Below are 15,425 nucleotides of genomic sequence, written 5' to 3'. Positions count from 1 at the left end.
AAGAAACAAGACGGATTAAATTGCCACGAGGAAAGATAATAGAAAGGACGAGTCTCCAAATGTTCCTACAGGCCCCAGGCAAATGTCGTTGGTGAAACCGCGTTTCCATTGGGAACCAAAAATCCAGGAAGCGACTCTTTCTTAGAAATCAGCCAACGTCTCCCCCCCCTTCCCATTTCCTTGAACACTTTCCTCAACTGTTTTTGCCTCCCTGCGTTGGTTCCGCCATTTTATGAGTGTGCCAGGCGGGTTTTATATGCCATTTGTGCAGCCGTTCTGCCTTCGACGGACGTCATTCGGCCCTGCAATCGAAGTTTCATATCGATTCGCCGGGGCACAAATAGCATCCAAAAATACACGCGTTTTTCTGAGAGCAGGAGAGGACAGCAGATGGGGGCCGATCTTTCGACGGATGGGGAAAGTTCCGGAAGAAGCCATTGCGATGCTCTGAGCGTTTGGAGGCAGCTGCCCAGTTCAGTCCCAGTTCAGCCCCAGTTAAAGCGATGCGGATAACAAGAGCAGACTATTTCCCTGGATGACGGAGAGTCGGGTGTTGTATTTATTTACCTCTATTTAATTCTTTTGCATTTCACTTTTTCTGCCCAATGGGGGTCCAAAGTGGCCGGCATCACACCAGCACATAAAATGTCTACAGCACTGGAATTGGAATAACAATTTCCCCTCCTTTTATTGTGAGATACAGAACAGATTACCTTTTTTTGGAACCTGATATAATAAATGTCATAGTTCGCAAGCTACAGTTGTTCCTCAGAGACGTTTCGTACGGAATGTGCAGCAACGTCAAAAATTAATAACGTCTTGGTAAAACAGGCTAGCTCGAATGTTTGGAACTTAGGATATCTGAAGAGAGAACTATTGATAAAATTATGAGAAGACATTCATTGCTTATTTTAGATACCCTGCAATTTATACCGAAGCCGAAGATCTGGTCTGCATATCTCTGGAAACAGAGTGCTGGGCACGATGGAAGGCCAGTTCGATTCGGCAAGGGGATGTCTCAGCCTCTTCTGCTCCCATCTTGGCCCTTGCTTCACTTCTTCTCTGTGCTCCACCATGACACGGTCTGTTTACTTTCCCTCTCCTTTTGTTTTCATTCCCCAAAGCTCCGCAGGTTGATGTTTGCAAAAGATGGTGTGTAATATCCCTTCTCCCCCCACCCCAGGGGTTGTGGCCACCTGGGCAGCAGGCAGGTGGTTCATCCAGAATAAAGCAAACACCGGAAGGCAGAGCGGAGAAGAGCCGTGAAGGAGATTGGATGGGCAGAATGCCCGCCTCGTGAGGAAAAGGGCATCGGGTTCGTTTGCCAGCCCCGACAGTTAAGAGGAGCCAAGGACTGAGTGACTGTTGTGTTGGATCAGTGCAAGGTCCAACGGGTGTTTTGGAGGAATGACAAAGCAGCTTCGTATCGAGAGTTAGATTCATGGTCCAACGAGCTCACCTTCTCCGCAAGATCTCAAGAGACAGGGGACAAAAGGCTCAGAAGCATGGGGTCCACAGTGCATGCTCCATGTGTCCATGGATGAACCAACCCTGGATACAGAATATGAAATTTCAGCTGCTCAGACTTTTAACATTGTCTCCTCGATGCATTATCGTTTTGCTGGTCCAGTAGAGTATCGGGGGTTGGTTGGCAACCTTCATGTCGGGCTCTTGGACCACGGCCAAAGACAGGCCTTTTCTGAACCATTATACGGCCTGGTTGCGCCTTCCCTCATCTCCCTTTCAAATCAGCCTGACTTGTTTTGTTCACTCGCGTTCCGCTGAACCCAAGTGGCGGAGCCGGTTTCCCCGCTGTGGAATTCAAATCGGCATGAAAGGCGCACGGCTCCGGCACAAACAGGCTTGTCAACCTGAGCTCGTTTAGTGCGCGGGCCGAGAATAATATCTCATTCTCGACGGCGGGAGTCTTTTCTTCTCTCCCCGCAGCAGGTGATAAGGACGGGGGCCGCGGCTCCCTCCGCACGGAGCGGATGGCCGTTCTGGCTCCTGATTAATAGCGACAGGTATGAACCGAATCCAGCTACCTGGGACCCAATTAATCTTGATCTCGCAAGGCTGAGCCTTGCGAGATAATTATCCCCTCAAATCGACACTGGAATCGTGGGCTCGGCCAGTGGCATGACACCGCCCAGCTCCCCCCGCGCTCCATTCAGAAATGTCATCTGGAAGCGTAATTAAGTCCCCAAAGGGTTTGTTGTTATTGTTTGGTTGGTTCTTTTTTTTTTTAATTGGAAGATCAGAGCAAAGGAAGGGGAAGGGTTGTTGTTTTGTTGTTGTTGTTGTGACTTTGTGAAAGATCAAGGAAATGACTGCTGGAAACAGGAACATTCAGTTGGAGAAGACCTCCCACAGGAACGTTTCTTTGAATAGATTTCCACTATCTGTCACTTTCTCGCCTTCCCCTCCATATTAGAACTCCCAAATGCCCCTTGTCCCAATGCTGTTACATAAGGATGTCGGAAGAGACATGCTGGATCAGATCAGGGAGGGTCCATCTAGTCCAGCATCCTGTTTCACACAATAGACAACCAGTTCTTCTGTAGACTCAACGAACGGAGCATAGAATCCAAGGTCTTCCCTTGAGAAGAACCTTCTAAGACCCCTGCAGGATCAGGCCAAAAATCCATCTATTCCGACATTCCATCTCATGCAGTGTCCATCCAGTTCCTCCAGAGGGCCAACAACAGCCCTTCTTCCTGGCTCTGGGATTCAGAGGTTCAGTGCCTCTGAATGTGGAGGTTCCCCTCTGCCACCATGGCTAGTAGCCACTGATAGATTTACTTTCCATGAATCTCTCCAATCCCCTTTTCAACCTGTGCATTTCTATGGCCATTTTAGGGTATCCTTGCCTACTCGAGAGCAACCTTTTAGAAAGCAGCTAATGTAAGAAAGCGAGAATCCGACCACCGTTAAAAGCCTGGGTACGATTGTGGACGCCTCTCTATTGAGGAAGGTCTGGGTCACAAACACTGCCCCCACCAAGCTTTTTACCATCTTCACAGTATTTCCCATGTGTCACAGGAATGTGAGCATCGTGCTTTCCAGGGAGATGTGACAGAGATCTTTATACTCTCCCAAGCTGCGACGGAGATTGGAAGCTAAGATATTAGTATTTACAGGATTGCCCAATTGGTCTGCATCACCTTTGTGCCTACTTGGTTATGCATTTTATCTTATGATACGCTTAATGTGTGTAACTCTGCCATACGATAAAGAAATGTACGTTTCTGTGAAGCTTGAAAAGCAAAATAGTAACGTCACGAGGGAGAAACTGGACTTTGGGGCAAGGATGTAGGTTCCCGTGTTTTATTTTTCAAACAAAGGCATCATGGCGCTCAGCAATTTAAGTTACAAAATGGCATGGGTGCAATGTAAATAAAATTAGACTGCTGAGCCTAAAGGAAGAGCTTAAATCGGGCCGGGCCTCTTGACGCTTTTACACGCACTAAATAATGCTCTTCCAATGCGCTTTGCGACTGGATTTTAGCGAGCGAAATGGAAAAATTCGCTTGCAAGCGAATTCAACTGGATCGAAACCACATTATTTAGCATTCACGTTTCCCAGCCAAAATGGCATCCCCTGACCGCTGCAATCAGCCGGGTGCCGGGAGCATGTGCTCGAGCACCCTGCCACAGCAGAGGGAGTTGCGTCGGCCTTTCAGTTGGTAACACACAAGAAAAAGATCAGGTTGTTTATGGCCAGAAAAGAGGACGGTCTGGAAGGGGGGGGGGAAGTCCCAAGACTAATTTTGCACTGCACGCACTTCCCCTAAATTGTATTCATGCCGCCTAAACGACGGCAGATGAGGCTTTGCCCCAATGCTTGCTGAGCGCATGCGTCCTTGTGCCGTATCGCTCTCCTCCGAATCGCATGCCTCCACTGCTGTGTTTGTTCTTTGCCTCTGCACGTGGGCCTGCAGTTACCTCTAAACGCTCAGGCCTCCTACTTGCGTTGCCTTAGTATTTTTTTTTTTTGACGTTTTCCAGAGGCTATAATCAACCCGTTCAAATTTCTGCACTTAACAGGATCCTGCTGAAAATCAGAAGTGGAGGCGGGCTCCTTGGATTGGGAGGGGGTGGCTTTGCAAAGCGTGAGTGCGTGTTCCCCCCCCCCCCCCATACCCACCAGTGGGTTTCCGTCTCGAAGGGACTTTTGAAGACGTTTTTGTCACGCATAATTAGAGGCCAGCCTGAATTTTCAGAGCCCTCCGAATTGTCCCGTGTTGGTGGCAGACTGAATTCTTGCTTCTAAACCACCCTGTTCTCTTTTTTTCCCCTGCTGCTGCTGCCGTAGCCCCAGTTAGTGACCCTTGACGGCTTTCTGGCGATAGATTTCTTCAGTGAATGGCCTGGAATTTGGGAAGGCGGAGAGAGGAGGGTGGATCGGGGAAGGTAAAAGGTTTCGGAAAACAAAAGAAAGAGATGGGGAGGTTACAGTTTTGCAGGGACTCGAAATCTGAGCGTCAAAACAGTAAAATACAACTACTTACTGCACGGGGCCCAGCATTTTAGGATTAAACACACCACGCGTAAGATACGATTAAAAGCTCAAGATCTTATCATACACTGAGAAGGTGAAGTTACATGTCCGGCATCAATGAATCACAATAACGGTTAGAGGTGTGTATTAAGGAGAAAGAGGAGAAACAATTTGGCCAACATTCAGCCCAGGGACAAAGGTTAAAAGAATACAGTCTTCGTGTTATGTTTTCCAAAATAATGAGAACTATAATGGCGCCTCGTGAATTTAATCAGGGTTGGCTCGTGGCTCATTCCACCAGGTTGGGGCCAGGACTGGAAAGGCCCTGGTCAAGGGCCAACCTCCCCTGGGGCAGGAACCTAAAACAGATTTGCACCTGCACAGCGAAGAGCCCTGTGGGGGGCATAAGGAGGCAGGCAGGCTCACAGGTATGTGGGGCCCGCATCTGTAGGTAGCCCACAGGTCAGAGTGGCCTTAATACATCTGCTGATGGTTTTTATGGTTGTATTGAGTTGGGCATCAAGTTTGTGGAGGTGGAGGGTGTTCAACTACCGTATAAACTGGCATTTCTCTGTCCCCGCCAGTTCTGGCACCTTCTGGGTCCTTCTCTGCCCTGCACACCGCTGAAAAGGCATACATAATAATCTTATTGCCGAATTCAAGATGCAAACTAGCTTCATTCAATCGCGCTCTCTTGTCATCAGAGGGAACAAAATGTTGCATCCCTCCACCTGCTGCTCGCTTTTGTGGATCACCTTGGAAGGGAGGGGTGGAAAAGTATCTGCCACACCTAACGTATCATTAACACCCCCAGGGAATCTGGTGTGTCGTTGTGGTCCCCAGGCAGATGTGTGGGTTTCAGAGAAGAACTCGTGAATGGAACTGCAGAGTACAAAATGTTTCTTGTGTGAGTGGTGGTGGGGAGGTCAAGCCTTGCCAATCTGGACTCAAAATAGCCCGTACTCTAGAATGACCTTGCAGGAGTGAGAGCCTGCCTTCATCACGGCATCATGGGGTGGTCAGAAAATTACGGCAGGAGCAGAAGCTCCACTATTCATGTCACCCAGGTGTCCCTAGCCTGGTTCCCACCAGGTCTTCTGTGCAGATTTTTAAAAAATATATATGACTTCAGGGGCAGCCAGGACTCAAAGGACAAGACTCTTCACGGTTTGCGTGAAGGTATGCTGATTGCATGGGAGAATAAAATTTTAAAGCATGATGTTCATTTGGGAAGGTACGTTGAAGAGTTGCTACTAGAATGATGCATGCCAACTCACTGCCTGACATACTTGGGTTGGCTCCGCCTCTTCTGGCAGCCATTTTGCAATTGCGTCCACTGCTCTCTGTCATGATTCCCACGATGCTCGCAGGACCAAAAAAAGACTGGGGGGGGGGTCCTGATATAATCCCCACACTCCCCTACAGAAAGGCAGCTGTCCCTTGTGAGTAGAAGGGGGTGTGGAATGTCTCCACTTGGGACCCTGGAGAGAAGCTGCCAGTCAGAGCTGACAATACTGATCTTCAGAGAACAAGTCCCTAAAAGTATTTCCAACTCCACGGTCCGTCTGGGAACAGGCCTGAAAAAGACTGAAGCCAGAGTCGGCTTTTTGTCTATTTTGATTTGGCTTAAGGCTCATTTCTCCACAAACGGCCTGCTACCACTAACCGTCTCAATTCTAGGCGGCAGCTGCGCACAGAAAGTAGAACTGTGAACCTCGGCAATACAAGTAGGGAGATACAAAGCAATAAAATTAAAAATCAAGCAGAGTTACTCAGCTGCGTTAGAATCAATTCCTTGTTTTTAACGAAACTGAGTAACTCTGCTTGATTTTTAATTTGATTACTTTGTATATCCCCCTACTTGTTATTGCTCATTATGCCAATAAATCTTCTGTATCTGTATCTTGGTTTCTCCATCCACACCGTACTTGAGCTGGGCAAAGATCAAGCCAGGCAAATGATTAAACAAAGGAGTAATGATCCAGAGCGTGAATCAGATTTGGCAGGGTCACCTGAGTTTACGGAACCCCCAAGAAATAGATTCAAAAGTCAGCAAAAGTCTTTTTTAGACATGAATCATATGTGTTCAAAGCCTTACCCCCTGCAAGGTTAGAGGGGCAATATAAACAGATTCTGAAGGTCGGGACGAGAGATTATGCAGATGTGGCTCAACGGAATTGAAGATTCATGGGCATAGACCACAATAAGATCATGGCACCCCTGAGTTGGTTTTTGTGGGTAGTAGAAGCCCATTCACCATAGACACTGTTGGTCCAGTCAAAGTTGGGGCCTTGCACAGATGTGAACTGAATCCCCTGCAGGGAACTCGAGGCTGACATCTGGTTAGAAGTTGGGGGACAAATGTAAAACACAATCTGCAGTCAGGACTTTAGGCCTTGAAGAGCCCTTGATCATCCATGATCGATGGTGCGGCCTTTTCAAGGGCAGGAGCTCTTGCACACCGCCGACAACGGGGAAATACACACAGCGAGTTTGCTAGAACTACCCTCTTGGCATAATTCTCCGAAGCTGTGGATAATCATTTGCCGCTCTCCGAGCATCAAAACAAACTCACCCTTCGTACCGCAAAGCAATTGTGTAGCACAGGGCCACGACGGCCGTCAGGAGGAGACCAGCTGGACTCGCAAGCCTGGTTTTGAAAGGGCGGAAGAAAACACAAGAGAAGGTAAGTGGGTTTTTTTTTTGTACTGTTGTTTTCGGAGAAAGGTCTTATGTAAGACACAACTGAGTCACTGGGCCAGGAGGCTGCAGCAAGATCAATCTCCAATGGACGCTCAAAAGAACAGTGTCATGCTGCGTTACCAATTCTCTCTCTCTCTCTCTCTTTTGACCACAGATGTTTGCCGAAAGATGCTGGTCACTTGGCCAAAGCTGCCTCCCGACCTCATTTTGGTTGACCTCTTTGCGGTGCCGTTACAGCAGTGCTGGAGACAGTACGACGAGGACCGTTTTTGTCGAGGTGACCAAAGAGCATAACTTTTTGTTATCAAGGAACTGCCTTGATTGACAAGAAGGCATTGACAGCCCAAACTGGGGCTGAAATGTGGGGCTGCCAGGGCTGCTTCCAGATAGGGTGGAGCAGGATGCAAAAAAACACATTCTGACACAGCAGGAGAAGCAAGGGGTCATCTTCCTTACCTACTCGGACGACATCTGTACACCGCCCGTGGCGCCGCGGGCGCCACGGACTAAATAAAACAGTAAGGGGTTCTGGGGCGGGATGTGTCCGGGATGAGGAAGGGTCCGGATTGGACCCTTCCTCATGACAGACAACCGGAGGGACCAAACGGCAGGCGCTTCGCGCCTGCCGATTGGTCCCTCCGATTCCCAGCCCCAGCAACTGCGAGCCGCGCTCAGCGCGGCTCGCAGTTGCTCCCGGCCTGACGTGGTGAGAGGCGCGAAGCGTCTCTCACCGCGTCAGGCCGGCCCCAAGGAAGCCCCCGCCGCAAACACAACACAAGACTCCAGCCGCCGAGAAGCTGCAGAAAAAAAAAAACACCCCCGGAGGAGCCTTTCGCCGCTAGCGCGACGAGAGGCAGCAGAAAAAAAAACCCCTGTAGGAGCTCCAAGCCGCCGCGCCGACGAGAGGCAACAGAAAAAAAAACCCCTGTAGGAGCTCCAAGCCGCCGCGCCGACGAGAGCTAGCAGAAAAAAAAAACCCTGCAGGAGCCTTTCACAGCTCCAAGCAGCAGAAAAAAAACCCCGGAAGGAGCCTTTCACAGCTCCAAGCAGCAGAAAAAAAAACCCTGTAGGAGCCTTTCACAGATCCAAGCAGCAGAAAACAAAACCCTGAAGGAGCCTTTCCCAGCTCCAAGCTGCAGGAAAAAAAACCCCTGTAGGAGCTCCAAGCCGGCACGCCCACGAGAGCTAGCAGAAAAAAAAAACCCTGCAGGAGCCTTTCACAGATCCAAGCAGCAGAAAACAAAACCCTGAAGGAGCCTTTCCCAGCTCCAAGCAGCAGGAAAAAAAACCCCTGTAGGAGCTCCAAGCCGGCACGCCCACGAGAGCTAGCAGAAAAAAAAAACCCTGCAGGAGCCTTTCACAGATCCAAGCAGCAGAAAACAAAACCCTGAAGGAGCCTTTCCCAGCTCCAAGCAGCAGGAAAAAAAACCCCTGTAGGAGCTCCAAGCCGGCACGCCCACGAGAGCTAGCAGAAAAAAAAAACCCTGCAGGAGCCTTTCACAGATCCAAGCAGCAGAAAACAAAACCCTGAAGGAGCCTTTCCCAGCTCCAAGCAGCAGGAAAAAAAACCCCTGTAGGAGCTCCAAGCCGGCACGCCCACGAGAGCTAGCAGAAAAAAAAAACCCTGCAGGAGCCTTTCACAGATCCAAGCAGCAGAAAAAAAAAACCCTGTAGGAGCCTTTCGCAGATCCAAGCAGCAGAAAACAAAACCCTGAAGGAGCCTTTCCCAGCTCCAAGCAGCAGGAAAAAAACCCCTGTAGGAGCTCCAAGCCGGCACGCCCACGAGAGCTAGCAGAAAAAAAAAACCCTGCAGGAGCCTTTCACAGATCCAAGCAGCAGAAAAAAAACCCCGGAAGGAGCCTTTCACAGATCCAAGCAGCAGAAAACAAAACCCTGTAGGAGCCTTTCCCAGCTCCAAGCAGCAGAAAACAAAAAAACCCTGTCGGAGCCTTTCACAGCTCCACGCAGCAGAAAAAAAAACACCTCCTGGTGTCCCCTGGGTCCTAGCGCCCATTGCATTCCTGGTTGCAATGGGCTTTCTTGCTAGTATTCCTTATAAACAAATTGTAGCTGTATATAGTAGTTGGCTTTCATGTCAACCTGGTTAACCTCTGCTCTGCAAATTCTAACTTCCCACAATGTCATTGGCAAAAAACAGTTTCACAGAGAACTCCTGTCTAAAAATCTATCAAATGAAACAGAAGTCCCTTCCCCCTCTCAGTGCCAGAATGTGGCCCTTCCTAACACTGCACACCTTTTCTTTTGAGTGATGCTTGGTCGATGACAGTGGGGTTCTTTTTTTTTGTCCAAGCCCAATTAGAACACGGCTTTGTTTGGACGAAAATTGGGCCCCATTCTCTTCCCCACCCCCTGCCTTGGGCTGAGCTGGCCACCTCAAAATGGGTCACGGTGTAAAAAGACAACAGGAATGATGTCACAAACGATGCTGTGGCAGCGCTTAGTGGGAAAGATTACAGTGGCGAAGGTTAGCAGGCAAACACAATGCAGGAGGCACAGAAAACTCAGTCGTCCGGGGATCGATAATAAGGTCAAATTGCAGGTGCGCAGATATATGGGTTAAATGTTCCAAAATGAGAACCGAGGTAACAAAAGGCTCCGGGGGATGCAGCCCATTCTGCGATTGCTCATTCCAGACCACCATGCAGGGGCAACTTCATATCAAAATCTAGGCTGAACGAACCGACGAGATTTTCGGAGCGCGATCGGGGAGGAGGGGGAACAGTAAGGCGCTTTTGAGACTTCTCCGGACAGTAAAAAGCGAGCTACAAACAACCAGCTCTTCTTCTTACTGCGAGCTGAACAGGACTAAAAGTTTTTGGCTATAAGAGTGAGATTGTTGCTCCGGTTTCTATAGCGAGGCAAGGCTGAAAGCAGATCTTCCCAGCAAAGAGGCTGGTTCAATGATTTCCAAGGAACCCCTCGGAGTCCCCTCGGGGTCAAAGATGGACTTTCACTGGTCTGATCCAGTAGGGCTCTTCTGAGGTTCTTATGAAGGCCCAGGCCTCAATGACCACTCCCAGAGCAAAACAATGAGATGGAGAGGCGTCCTTTGAAAACAAGGGGAAAGATTTATTGCCTGTCAATGGGAGGGCTTCACAGCCGCAGTTCCTGTGTGGTCCCTGCCATTCACTTCTGTGTGCATAAAAGCAGGGGGCGTGCTGGATGGGAAGGGAATAACCCCCCTGAAAACACTCAACTCCGAACTTCAGGCACATGTAAACAGCCACACAGATATGTTGAGTTTCTTTAACACCAACCCTCTCTCTGGGTGGGAACTCGCTTCCCACATGGGAAATGTAACATTTAGATCTGTTTCACTACCGTGTGAGACAAAGAACAACACTGGGAAAGGGGTATTGGATTAGTCACGCCCTGCTTTTCCTCCCAAGGTGGCTCAGAATATTGAACATGAGTTTGGGAGTGGGGCTCGTACCCCTGTCTTTCATAAGAAGAGCCCTGCTGGATCAGACCAGTGAGGCTCCATCTAGTCCAACATCCTGGCTCATCCAGGGTTTCATGAAACCCTGGGGCTTCCTGGTGGCCCTAGAAGGGTTTCCCAAAAGGATGGGAGTTAATTCATATTTATTGGGTGGTATGAACATATATGATCATGTCGACTGGCCCACCTCCCGAAATGTCCAGTGATGGGCCTGGTGGGAAGGGGAAAGGCTTTGGGTAGCATGTCCACAGCTCTGCTTCCCAACCATATTCTGCACGATTGCACCACTTCTGGGGTTTCTCGAAGCCTGAGAAATGTTTCAAGGGTTTCTCAATGGTAAAAAAGTTGAGAAAAGCTGCCCCAATCACTACGCTACATCCCACGTTCTCGTAATGAGCCATGAAAAAGAAGCCATCCACATCTCTGAGCTTCACAATAAGGGTATCTTTTACTTCCGAAACGCTAAGTTATCTTCACGGATGAACGGACTTTCCATTCCGTTCGTTTATCGGTCTGGAAGTTTTATCTGCCCAGCATTTCACTGGCCCGTGATTCCAGTTCAGCTAGGCCAGTTTCTAAATTTAACTGCGGATTTGGAGCTGAGGCAATTTCCCACGGATTTCGCCGCCTTCAGCCCGCACGTCCGGTTCTTCTATCGGGCCGGCTTGGATCAAAACCCAGCGGGAAGGAAACCAGCGTGGTCTTAGGAGTGAACGCATCGAGATGCGTTTTCAAGGAGAGCTTTTGTGGCGGTCCCGGGAAATGGTTAACCACTGCATGCATGCGTGGTTAACACAACACAACACAAACATACACAACACAACACAAACATACGCAAAACATGGAGGTTTAAGACAATGACAGAGTGATTGCTATTTATTAGTGTTTCTATCTCGGTTCATATGCACCATGAGTGAGAGAACGCAAGGAAAAGATAGGCAGTAATCTGAGGTATAGCATACTCTTCTAACAGTGTCCAAAACCCACGGGCCATCAGAGGGGCCAGAAGTGTGGAATCTCTCCCACTGTTGCCTCCCAAGCACCTAGAAGATGGAGCGTCACTGCCCCATACAGAGCGCTCCATCGATACCTTGTGGCTAACGGACCTCTGCTCCAGATCTTTCTCCAATCCCCTCATGAAGCTGCCTGAGATTGTAGCCGCCACCTTGCAGAAGTAAATTCCATGTTTTGAAGCCCCTTTGGGTGAAGAACTTCCTTGTTTCTGTTCTAAGCCAACTACCCATTCATTTCCTCGACTGCCCACAAGTTCTTGTATAGTGAGAAGGGGAAAAGAGTATTTCTTTCTCTAACCTCCCTATCCCAGGCATATTTTTCTTTACGCCACATTATTCTATCCTTCTCGAGAGGTTCTGAATAAGGAAGAGCCGCGTCTCTTTTTGAAACCGGCCGCTTTTAACTCAGTTTTTTCAACCCTACTTTCCATCAGGATTTGTTTTACCACACACAAGGTGTCAAATCAATGCACACCCCCAAAGGATAAAAACTCAATACTGTTATCTAGACGGTTGCAAGCGTAGCCAAGGCCTCCAAATCTGTCCAGCTGAGTTTGCAGCATTGTGAAGAGCAGTTTTCCCCCCACCCTGTGAGTTTGTAAAAATGTTGTGCTAAAGGCTAGGAAACCCAATACGGGCTCCGGGTCCCTTTTCAAGAGGTCACACAGGACAGCTTCTCAGGCAGCAAACAGAAACAGCCTTGGAGATCAGCCCAAACCCACAAATTGCCTTAGGTCTCATGCTTGGCTTGTATTGTAACAGCATCACAAAATTCTGTTCATGTTAGGCTAAGGTTGCTAGTCCCCAGTTGGACCTGGGGGTCTCCCAGTTTGGTGCTTCTCTCCCTGCTTTAGAGTTTTAAGAAACCAGGTTGGAGATACCAGGGTACATCTCCCCCCCCTCCCCAAAGACACGCCAGAAGCCTGAAGAGACAATAAGGATGGCGTCATTGCCAGAACTCACATGAGGGCCCATCCGAGGTAAATGGCAGTGCTGCCCCAGTACATTGGGTTGTCCAGTATGCTGAACGGGAAGCAAGTCACCTTGGCCTCCATGAGGATCCCAAAGTAATCGCCTGGAAGCAACACACATGTGAAGGTCAAAGGTCAAGGATGCATGGAAACACTGCAGAACATGCTACCTAGCATCTATGAGGAAAAGCATACGGTATCTCCAACCTCTTGTCCGGGGCACTTGCTAAAGTGAAGGTCTACCGTTAACGTTACGAATATTTAGCAATGACACATGGCATCCAAAGCATTTAGACATGAACCCTCTCACCTGAAGGCCTTGCTTGGAGGAGGGCAGCCAGAATGCATCCGGACGCTCCCTGCTCCTGGTAAGTCCCCTCCCATCCCGTCAGCTGTTCCAATGGATTTGGAAGCTCTCCCTCTTCCTCCAAACAGGAGACAAGAGAGTGGGACGACTTGTAAACCCCAGGAATAATCTCAAGGAAGGAACTTCTAGACAAGACAAAGGAAGTACCTCTTTGTCCTAGCTTGACCTGGGTAATGGGTAGGGAAACAGAGGTGAAAAACCTCAGGGGAGCTTTCTTTGGCATGGAGTCCTTCAGAGAAGACAGATCTCTTAAATGAGGTCTGGAGGGATGGCTATTGGCCATGCGGCTTCCTGCAGAGCTGGAGAAAGCACAGGTGTTCTGAAGGGAGCATTGGAGGAGCTATCTATTTAGCACTATTTTGCATTTCCCCTCTGCACGAATGAATGAATGAATGAATGAATGAATGAATGAATGAATGAATGAATGAGTGAATGAATGAAAATATTTGCATTTTCCCTCTGCGCAATGCACTCTGTGGCCTTCATTTCCCTCCAAATTCACCTTCCACCCAAACCACTGCCTGATTCGCTTCAAGAACAGAATGTTATTTTTCTTTTCCAAAAGGGTCACATGCCGTTTTCAGCTCTGGCAAATGAACACACTTTCCCGAGAATCCAAGCGCTTCCAGTAACGGCTCTCAAAGTCACCCCCTGTTTTCGGACGGGTTATAACCGAAGTGTCCAAAGAAGTATTTACATCCCAGGACTCTTTTAGCCTCTTTACTCAGAACTGTGAGAGCTTCGCTTGTGTATTTCTGAAGAAGTCCCATCTTCTTTCTTCGGAAAACAGCTTCTTCCGTCTCCTGCCGTGCCAGTGCTGGGCTGTGCGGAATACACTGCTGCTGGCTATCCTCTCCTTCCTTCTCCTCTCTGCTTTCTTCATTGGAAGATGTTTTCTTCCTCTCCTCTGGCCAGGCATGTTTCTTTCTGTTTTCCCCGTCTCCTCAGCTTCCGCAATAATCCTTTCCAGTCCCAGTGCTTCCGAAACGCCATAATCTCTGGCCTCGAGGAGATACGTCTGGCCTCAACCAGGGCCGGGATGGAAAGAGATCCTGGTGGAAAGAGTTCCTGCAGCAGATCCGGGCCCTGACGGAACTGACACAGTTCCGCAGGGCCTGCAAGATGGAGCTCTTCCGCCAGGCTTTTGGTTCGGATCAAGATGCCCCCAGATCGTAGCGTCATTCCAGGAGAACCAGGAGCACTTTAAAAAAGGGACTGCCGGTGCTGATGGTTTGTTCAAGTGTTTTAATTGTATTTTAAATTTTAACCAACTGTTTTAACTCCATTGCAGGATTGTATGAAGTTGAGCAACATGGCGTATGCTGCCCTGAGCCAGCTGGGAGAGCAGTATATAAATATAAATGATATATAATTATATCAAGTAGTCCAGAATGTTCTTGCGCAGAGGACTAAATCGCTTGAACTGTGCCACTCCGAGTTTTAAAACCACTGCATTGGTTTCCAGGCCCAACTGGGATTCTTGGCTTTGAACACCAAATCTCTGAAAGTTTCCCAGCACCAGCCTACCTGAGTAATCACCTTTTGCCAAACCCTCCACTTCCCACCTTCTATATCCTTTTTCTGAGCATCTTCTCCTTTTCAGCCCTAATTCCCGGGACAGCTGCACATGGCTTTCCTGCCCGCCTTTTATCCTTGCTGCAAACCTGTGTGGTCAACCGGAGCTAAAAAGGGGGACTTGTCCCAAATCACCTGGCAAACTTGGACATCCAAATGCAGATTGGAACCTAAGTCTTTCCCCCTTCCGGACTGGCACTCTAGGCCAAGGTGGGTTCCAACCAGCCAGAAAATCATCTCTGGTCTTAAGTGGGGAAAAGACCCCTGGACTTGGTAGCACAGGCAAACCTGATCTTGGAAGTTAAGTACGGCCAAGCTTGGCTAGTATTTAGAGATGAGACCACCAAATATCCCTGGCCTGCCTGCCAGAGAAGCTTCGATAAAGAAATCATAAACAAACAGAGTGGAAAAGTGATCCGCTGACACCACATCAGGTGCACCAACCTGGTGAGACACACTGCTCCAAGGGTCTCTTGCGGCATTTCGACAGCAATGCGCCAAACTCCCCTCGCACACAAAAGCATGACTCAGCACGCCATCCCGGGGTTCACTAGGCAACGGCAAATAATTTTTTTCTAGCGGGGAGAAAACTTTTTTCCCTGCCGGGTCATTATCCCACTTAAACGCCGATGGCAATTACCCAGGGGAAAAGAAATTAAACCAGGCAGATCGTTCTTGGAAATTCAAATGGATGATTTGTCAGGGAGGGGGTGTCACTGCAAGGGGCTGAGGAAATTGAAATCCTGAAACCGGCAAGAATGGCAATAAACTATAGCACTCAATTCCTTCCCGCCGTGCCTTTCAGCCCTGTGCTTGCAAAGGACCCCACTTTGCT

General features: G+C 48.9%; 1 protein-coding gene across 6 annotated transcripts in view; it reads right to left on the bottom strand.

The window, feature by feature from the left end:
- Positions 1-15,425, bottom strand: part of PEMT (phosphatidylethanolamine N-methyltransferase) — a 47,606-nt gene that overhangs the window by 5,156 nt on the left and 27,025 nt on the right. For 3 of the 6 annotated variants that reach the window (XM_077316066.1, XM_077316063.1, XM_077316068.1), the window contains 2 exons: positions 12,641-12,752; positions 7,077-7,151 (listed from right to left, as the gene is read on the bottom strand). In XM_077316066.1, coding sequence (XP_077172181.1) covers positions 7,077-7,151; positions 12,641-12,752 — 187 coding nt within the window. Of the gene's footprint in view, positions 1-663; positions 4,371-7,076; positions 7,152-12,640; positions 12,753-15,425 lie in introns of those variants that run through there. The other 3 variants (XM_077316064.1, XM_077316067.1, XM_077316065.1) reach the window with 3 other exon arrangements.

Source organism: Paroedura picta, chromosome 17 (genome assembly GCF_049243985.1).
Source record: "Paroedura picta isolate Pp20150507F chromosome 17, Ppicta_v3.0, whole genome shotgun sequence".
Lineage (NCBI taxonomy): Eukaryota > Metazoa > Chordata > Lepidosauria > Squamata > Gekkonidae > Paroedura > Paroedura picta.
Note: the sequence above shows the minus strand (reverse complement) of the source record. Positions and strands in the feature narration are given on the sequence as shown.